The sequence below is a fragment of the Strix aluco genome, chromosome 4 (assembly GCF_031877795.1).
Source record: "Strix aluco isolate bStrAlu1 chromosome 4, bStrAlu1.hap1, whole genome shotgun sequence".
Taxonomy (NCBI): Eukaryota; Metazoa; Chordata; class Aves; order Strigiformes; family Strigidae; genus Strix; species Strix aluco.
This window is the reverse complement of record NC_133934.1, coordinates 112744374-112753907: the sequence shown is the minus strand read 5'-3', so window position 1 is coordinate 112753907 and position 9534 is coordinate 112744374. Positions and strand designations below refer to the sequence as shown.

General features: G+C 36.1%; 1 protein-coding gene across 2 annotated transcripts in view; it reads right to left on the bottom strand.

Moving 5' to 3' along the window:
* Positions 1–9534, bottom strand: part of TDP1 (tyrosyl-DNA phosphodiesterase 1) — a 51428-nt gene continuing 41894 nt past the window's right edge. For both annotated transcript variants that reach the window (XM_074821569.1, XM_074821570.1), the window contains one exon: positions 1–491. In XM_074821569.1, coding sequence (XP_074677670.1) covers positions 418–491 — 74 coding nt within the window. In that variant the 3' untranslated portion in view covers positions 1–417. The remainder of the gene's footprint in view (positions 492–9534) is intronic.

The window sequence follows — 9534 nt, the reverse complement described above, 5'->3', positions numbered from 1 at the left end:
TATATAAACAAGATTGACTTTATTTTTATTTAAATCTTACATACAGTAACTTTTATTCCAGCTACGGGGGCCAACTGACAGTCTCGCAGAACAGTAAATTTTAAATTCTTTACAGCTAAAAATGCAGAGAGAATCTCTGAGAACAGTCTACACTTGTTTCAATCTTGAAAAACATATTAGGAACCACAGGAAGAAAAAAGCATATAAAAAGGTATTGAAAAATGCAGCTTCATTTATAATAATACAGTTATAGAATCTCCAAGAATCTCCCCATTATCAACATTTTAATGTTTCTTTCAACTACAGATTAGCCGTTATAGCAGACATTATAGCTTAAAAACCAGAAATAAGTAGTCTTGCAAGTAGCGTGGCAGGCTCAGTGTCAGTAAGTGAAACATCACAGAATACTGGAAACATTCACGATGGAACCCACATGTTTCCATGTGTATCAGGAGCATTAGTGTAAGGAATATTCCAAATCCATGGTTGATCTGTAAACCAAAACAAAGACATGCTCGTGACAAATTCAGTTATTAAATGTAAAATTTTGATCCTCTTCCTCCCCTCCCTTTAGAGGAAGGTCAAAATTCACAGCGATTTTCATATATCCCCATGTGCAATTTCAGTTTACTGGAAATTTTTATTCAGCTGTTTTTTAAAACAGTAAGACTTGGAGTTTTCAAAAGGTTTTGCTTTCCCCCCAAATATTATTTTAGATGTAATTATCATATCCCAACATACTCCCCACCAGCTGTAAAAGAATTGTATTTCAGACAGTATACAAGAACAGTAACAGAGCCAAATTTGGTTTGGCCCATAGGCAGCAAGTTTTGTGCTGTGCATCTCTTAACTCAATGGAATTATAAGTAAGTGCTGTAACATATTAGTATTTTTCACACGGGCAGTAAGCATTCTGTATCTAAGAATGATGCTGCCTAAACTCTGAAATGTTCAAGTTCACACCTCACTCCTTCAAACATTACATCTGTAGATAGGCAACAGGTTTGCAGCAGACAGTTCCCTCCCTCCACTTCTCAGAATACAGAAGCTGTTCTCACTCTTGGGAAGGAGAAAAGGCAATGCAGCAGGAGCCAACTGCTGGCTCTGCAGCCTGCTCTAGGCTCTTCCTCCTACCATATACATGCAGAAAAGGAGCTGGTCTATGAAGCCAAGCTATTATCGTACTTCTCTCAGGCTACTCCTACCGAAATAAAGAGAAAACTCCTTCAATCCTTCCAGTGATTTTTCTCAAATAAGAAGTTTTATATAAATCTAGCCTAATTCTTTTCTCTATCTACAAAATGAGCCCTGAAGAAAGACAGTGACATTAATCTGTACAATGCACAGATTAAACTGAACTGTACTGAGGATGACAGGAGTAGTTCATTTATCAAAACCAAGCTACTCACCTACATGATATACTCTATATACTTGCTAAAGAAGATTTGCTACATGCTTATCAATTGAAATTTTTGATAAGCTATTGATTACGATTACCATTGTCCAATTTTAAGTTTACAGCATACAATGCCAGCTCTCACAATATATGAAGTGAGAGTAACTGTAGCAAGAAGAGGAGAGTAAGAAAGTGACAGAAGCAGTAACAAAGGGATGTATAAATTACACAACAGCACGTTGTGACAAGTACCACGCCAATTAAACATGGGGCAGGGAGAGCATTCCTACCACATACTCATTACTACTTGCTACCGGAGTGCATTTAATTCTAGTACTGTAGTTCCGTATGTTGCAGTGAAACATATCCCTGCTATGCAAGTGTTTTACAGAAGTGTCTGTTTATAGTAGTAAGAAGATAATAAGAAAATGCTTTAAATTACAACAAAATTGAATCTGCTTGACTTGAAAAAAGACTTTACGTTTAGAATTTATGAAGACTGACAGGGACGTTACAAGTCACAAGAATGCTATCACCAGAGAAAGAACAGACTGTGCAACAAATACCATCCTTCACATTATTATAAGAGGGCAATAAAAGCAAACACCCATGTCTTCCCCTAATTTTAAATCATGATATAGCTTCTAGGTGGAAGAAGTAGTTAGCCAGCTTTTGGTTACAGTGGACAGGTGATTTCCAAGCACAAAAAAATAAAAGGCATCAGAAACTGGAAGAAACTCTACCACTTAACTCACAGTGCACTGCCAAAAAATGTCTCCAGGTTTCTGAGTCAGCTGCAGGATAATCTAGGCTTTGAGTGATCTCTTAAAAAGAAATAGCACCATTATTTCCCTAAGCTTCTTTCATCAGTCTCCTGCCTGAGAGCCATGTGTATCTTTTGCATTTTAGGTGAATACCTTACCACATAGTAAACATTAACAGTTATAAGAACGGATACAGAATAAAGCAAATGTTGGAAAAAGCATTGAGGATTTCAAGCATACATTCAGATTTGATCACTGACCTCTATCTAAGACATGAGAACAAATCCAGTACCACTCAAGCACTGGAATCTGTCACCTGGAGTACATTACACAGCTTGGACCTATTCATCTTTACTACCATCTGCAGTTACTCTGTTTAAGTCAGCAAAACATACAGGCAGAGGAACACTTAGATGTACAGAAGTAACTTCAGTTACCCCTTAAAGTGCTCTGAGAGGTTTCGATACCTAATTTAGTTCCTTTTTATTGTGGCTATCAATAAAATTTTAAGGTAGCTATATTAAATGTACTTGGAACTTTGTTCTATTAATGGGATGCTGCTGGTTTTGTAAAACACCTGATACTATTTTAGTAAGCCATGTGCAAAACTATTGCTGAGACAAATTACAATTCAGTTATTTTTAAGATGTCAGATCCACTTTAAAATTATTTATCACTTTTAATAGGAGCTATAGCAGCAAGAGAAAGACAATGACTATCTACAAATACTGTATGACTGTAGCTGCTTACTGTTGCACACTAAAATGATTGCCAAACTTTTGAAAGCTAAATCCTTTGATCTTCTAGAAAAAACAAAAAGGTTAACTGTTCCCTATTTACAGCCCCACTATATATATTTTTTAAAGTGTGCTCAAAGTACCTACCTTCCACACATTTCAAGTTCAGTTCTTCATTTCTAATACCTTAGTTTTGTCTCAACTGCACTTTATTGGAATTAGTGTTATCTAGTGACCCAGTACCACTGATCCCTTCTTGCCTCGCTTACAAGCAGCAGAACTCTAGTGCTAACATTAACACACAGTAAAATGAACGTGGCCATTCTTACCCCACTGCTACTTTAAGATTATCTGACATCTCAGACAAGGTGCTATTTCAGTTATACTCTGGAAGGCTTTTGAAGATTCTCTCACAACTGGATAGACTATCACATTTCATTTAAAGATAGCCCCTGGAGAACAAGACAAGTTTTTTCAAGTACACCTGGTTAATCACTCAAAGAATCCCCCACGTTTTGAGATCATGTTACAGAATATGATCTCATGAGCTGACAATGGTACAACAAAGTTGTTTTGCAAATTTTAAAAATAGTATTTCACAAATACAGTATATGGTGTAGGTCAAAAACATGCCAGCAAGTCATCTCAAAACTTCATGTTCTGGTAAGTATGATGGATGGCAGTACAGTATGTATAGCCAAAACCAAAAAGTCTATGAATTACAGGAACATGCAACTGAATAATAAAATATAAAATTAAATTTAAATTTTATAATCAAAACATCTTTGTGATCCTCTTCCTACAGTTTAAAATACAAGCGTCTTTTGTACTGTGAATGGAGATCTGGATAAGAGCTATTCCTGGGTGATTTCTAAACGCAAAGACTGGATTCTTACATCATCTTTCATGATATTTCATGAGTCCTCCAACTGAAAAATGTAGCTTTGAAGTAATAAGTGTTCATATATATAGAGAGGTTACTCACAAATAACCAGAGTTCTTCAAGTCATTCTCCATATACATTCTAATGCAGCAAACTTACTCCCTGATGCATAAGGCTGGAAAGTTCTCCCTTTCAGCATTTGTAGAAGGTGCTCACTATACTTCAGTCTCTTTTCTCCCCTTCCTTTGGATGAGCATGATATTTAAAAAGGAACCCATGTTGTTCCTCTCAATGCAAAAATCATACCTGAAAGATCTCAAGGGGCAAAGGCAGACAGATGTGGGATCTGTAAAAATATTCACAAACAACGTAATAATTCCTGAAGGCCAGGACAATGACCACTTGTTGGGGAAAAAAGAAAAAGAAAACAAAACCCAGTACAGCAGTTTAAAAGTAGGATTTGCTTTGTTTCTCAAAGTGTTGATGTGATGAGGAAAAAAAAGTCCTTTGCACTTTTGAGGCCTTTTCCAAGTTATTCTAAAAAACCCCTTGATGTACTTATGTATTAGTTTCAAGTACCTCCCATACAGCAGATGATTTCCTCAGTCTATGTAATATCTAAATCACAAATTAAGTGATATTCCTTGGCTACAACAAGCAGCTTGTACCTTTTCCCACGCAAAGGTACAAAAAACCCTGGGCCTGTATCCCTTTGTGTAGTATGTCTGTTGTAAGAAACTTCTCAATAAGGTGAACAAAAGTGATAGGGGAATCAGTCCTCAAGAACTCTAACTGAAATGCTGTGCATTTATGAGAGGATCAGGTCAACTAGTATTGGTAAGAGAGATAATAGCAATATTGCAACTGAGATGTGGCAATGGAGATCAAAGAGAGGATAATTTTATACAACAAAATAGCAGTACTCATCTGAAAGATTCTAGAGGGAAATAAAAATCTTAATATTATCAAAGGCACAAAGAAATTTGGCTCTGTCATAGCCTTTTTTGTTATTACAGTCTGAATCTGTTGGTTAACAGAGGAGTTCAGGAGATTGTTGTATCTGTATAGTTCACCTGTCAAGATATTAAGTAGTACTATCAGCTACCAGATCATTTTATTTTTTTTAAATTCTTTAAATGTTTTGCCCTGAAGATGCATCTGCTGCCCATAAATGGCCTTCTGCTGTTCAGCTGACTATTGGAGGTGAACAACTGCAATTGCTCAAATCAACAATTTGCAAAGAGTTAATAACGTACATGCTACGCACAACAAATATTATCTGCTAACAATTAATGAGGTCCTTTGTCACTTTAGAGTAGGAATAATCTTAATCTTTATTTTAAAATTGTCAGATGTAAAACGTGCATGTTATTCCCTGCAGCAAGAGAAAGATGCAAGCTATGTATCTCATACATAGTAAAACTGGTTTGAGCTGGTAATTTACAGAAACTGGGAAGAAACAGCCTAAAGGAAAAACGCCCAAGTAAAAGTTCTTTGTGCAACCTTAACTCTGATCTGTTAGGATGACATATTGTTACATTTCCTCAGACTTCAACTACAAATCTTGCACTCTGCACAGGATGGATCAAATCACATATAAGCTCAACAACCAGACTAGGCATCATACATCTATCCTGAAAAAGAATAACCCAAATAAAGTGCTTTTTAAAATTCTTGGGTTGATCAACTATTGAAGCAAAATATTGACCATCTGATGAATCTGCCATCTCACGATGATGCTCTCAACTAATGTTCTGAAGCGTATTTGGGAAGATCCCTCTTAGCCAAACACAAAATTTGAGCGCAAAGAAATTGGCTAGTAACATGTGGCAAATCAAATCAGACAATCTAGTGCCTTCTCCTGGTCTTCAAGTCTGTAACCCTATTAAAACAATACACAGAAGTGGGCAAACTAAATGGTAACTCTAACTCAAGTTTCCTCTCATACAACGTGTTAATTCACGGTCATTATAGAAAGCTTGAAGAAAACAGGTTTTGCCATGTATTCAAATGTTACACTTGGATTCTGGGAGGCCATCTAAGAGTCTGATGTCAAGCTTAAGAGAGCTTCAATCTCAAATTGCAGGTTTACTGGTCAATAATAATGCTTTTGGTTCCACCTAGGATAGAAATAGATGCCAACACAGACTGAGACTGGTTCCAACCCCTGCTCCCCGCCACCCACCCCAGTATATGAACTACTATGACAATGTATATTTACATCTACCCTTGCTCCAAGTGTTAAATAAGTGAAATATTTTCTCTTCAATGTATTAGTATCACTAGAAACAGGACTAGCTTTTAGTTGTCATCCTCTCAGAAGAATGGGTGTTCTCTTAGAGTTTGTACAATATTAAGCATACTGAGAGGACTTGGAAGCTCTCTAAAAATTCATAAAGGGTGCTGCCAATCGAGTTCTTCCCAACTCTAGAAAGTACACAGGTTCCATGTAGCTATGCAACAGTAATTAGAAAAAAAGGAGGTACAGAAAAATGTGAATGATTTCCCCAGAAGTTTTCTTTCTTAATTTCTTCAAAAATATTCTAATTACTTGACAGAGAAAGTGGAGAATTCTAGGACTCTGGATAAAAAAAAACCCAAAAGGTGGGAGAAAGGTAGAGACCATGAACAGTGACATCTTCCCGGAACTTATCTGACCTGAGGATACAGCAGGTCCCTGTAAGGGAGCTCAGAGTAATAAAGGATTCCTCTAGCTTAGCTGGACAAAACACTGATCTCTTATTTTAGGCACTCTGTCACTAGTACATGGCAGGTTAAATTAAAATTATCCCCACTCTTTAAATAATAGGATAAACACAAGTATCTAAACCTACCAGAGCTGGAGGCAAATATGCCATGAAGTTTTTCTTGTTTTTATGCAACCCAACAGCAGTTTATGTGTAATAAACAAGAAGGAGTGTTACTAGTTTCCTGAAATCACTACAAATATTTACCAAATGTAATTTCACTGTACTCCCAATTCCCACTCATTGAAAACTAGACAAAATATCAAGCACTGAATATCTGCAGTTACAAGGAAAAAGTCAATTTACTCTTCCACATAAGTGTGGCAATGGAATATTGAACAGTAAGCAGGGCCCTTCACAAGGGAGAGAGCTGTTCCTGAGAGACATGTTACAGTTCCTTTTGTGCATCCTTGAGAAAAAGAAATCACAGCTGTCAGACACTGAAAACTTCAGCTAGAGAGCTAATGGATTGTTAAGTGGACTGTTCATTTCTCCACAATGCTTCAATCTACATTAAAGCAAATTTCCATCTCATTTGCCCACCATTCTTCCAGCCTCTCATAGCATGAGATTTGACAGCTTTAGCCCCCAGTTACCAAGGGTAAAAATATATTTTCCTGCTGGAAAATAATGAAATACATTTTAATACATTTTTACAAAGTGTTAGAATGGCTCAGGAAAGAAATCTTCAACAAAGAGCATAATAACCAAAGACTAATGTAATTCGTATAATTCACATATAGAGGGAGTAATATGTAGTTTCACTCAAACTTTAGATTAATCTGAACTGAGCTGGAACCTGTCTTATTTTCTTGTATATACATATATTTTCTGTATACTATAACAGCCAGTTTCTTTCCTTGATTTAAATACATACAGTGAATTAAAAACTGAATGAGGAGTAACTTGTTTATTGGAAATTACTTACCCCCTTACTTTAGGGGGTTCTCTTCCAGATGGTTTAAGTAGTTCCAGAGCATTTTGAACTAAGAGCTCAGAAAAAGCTTATATGAATTCCTGCCTTGTAACCAAGTCACAACTCAAAGAACTGCTTACAAATATATTTTTAGCTCATCCCTTTTTCAGTAGAGCTGTAAGATAGTTCTGTAACAAGTGCATGAGATTAATAAATCTGAAATCTGGCAGAATAATGCAGAGAAATGTTTCAGAAATGTTTCACTTGCTGAGGTCTCCTAAAAAAGCAGAAAACAGCCAATTAAGCAGAAATCTAACCACACTTAAGTGTAACTAGAAAGTTAAGGACATGTAATCTTCATCTGCTTTTTTTCTGTAATACAACAACAATATGGTTTACAATACATGTAAACCATAGATTCACTGATTCATCTAATTGATCATGTAATCATTACTTCTGACAATTTTTAGGTCCAAAAATAATTTTTCCAAGCATTATAGCGTGGTTTGTTGGTGGCTTTTATTTTGTTTATTTGGTTGGTTTTTTGGTTAAAATGAGGTACTTCACATGAAAATATTTTTGGTATGATTTCTCTCACAGAAGAAATCTTACAAACTCCTCATCCCCTCTTGAAGTGTCTATGCTGCTACCAGTATGGTTTGACACCCAGTTAAATTTTATTATTTGTTCCCTTCAGGAAGATCAAATTACTTTGGTAGGCACAAGCAGCTAGAGTTTACCTGTTCATGTATTGTGAAGTGTGGCTCTGTGGAAGTTTGAAATACAGCTGAAAACTACATGAAAGCAAAGGGAAAGTTTTTAATATGTTATGTGTCATAGAGGTGATGTATCATAACTACCCTACCAGTGAGATCTTAAAGCACATCAATATGTCCTTCAGTGACTACAGCTCAGCCTATGATTATGTTTCAGTGAAGGATAATCCATCTCTCTGGGAGAAAAAAAAGCAGTGCAAACCCAAGAAGTTATCTGCCTCGCAATGATCTCAATTTATACTCTTTAGAAATCTTTGGAAGAGGAGGAGGAAGAAAATCTTCATGATAAGTTTCTCCAAGAGATCCTATTTTTCTGTTTTGCCCAAGCTTCAGTTTTAGAATGAAACCCATCGACTAATGAGGCAAACCACACAAAGGGGGACAAGTCTTCTGTATTTGTTTCCCCTCTGTTATATGGGGTTAGAGAAAAGTAGCACAGGGACCAAATTATTTCATTACTATTGAACTTAATGGACTTCAAAAGACTGCAGATCAACCTCATGAATTATTATGGCTGAAACCAGACAGATTATTTACATCATTTACTGATGAGTTTATCATTGTATGTCCTGAGGTGTATTTTATTGCTTTTCAAAATGCATTTACTTCACTGTAACAGTTTTCACGCTGGAAGTCCAGTCCTATCTGATAAACCTCAATTAATATGACAGCCATTGTGACAGAATAATAAAGAATCTCTGCAATTAAATTATTTCCACAAACTAAGGAAATGTTTTTTGTTTCACCTTGCTACATTATATAATAATACTATTCTGTAACATTAAGTATTTCTGATAAGTACAGGAAAAAACAATGTATTTTGGTATACCTATCTTCTACTTAGAACTTTACATGGCAAATGTATGGCCCCACTTCTGACCATCTGTTCAGTATTCCGCCTGCTTCTCCTCCTTCCTGCTCCTGATAGGATTTTTCTGATTATATGAATATGATACGTACTTTGTTTTCCCATGGTTAGAGAATCTGAGTTCGTGGAAAATCCCCCAGAGCCTTTTCTCCTTCAATTATAGGGATCAGTTAATATGGTTTCTTTAGGGAGAGGATAATTACTTGCATTTGTGCTTCTCAAGACTTTATTAAAATAAATCTATTTATATCACTCTCCAGAGACTTTGGGAGTTGATAAATGTATTGTTAAGGACAGATTATTTTATGAGTTCATGCCATAACATGGGAATTCTTTAAACATTTTTTCCACCAGGAGGTTGAGGAACTGAAACATAATATTCAGGAAAGAGATGTGAAAAGGCACAGGCAGCTGACTTTGCTTCCATTGCCAAAGCCTAGATAACTT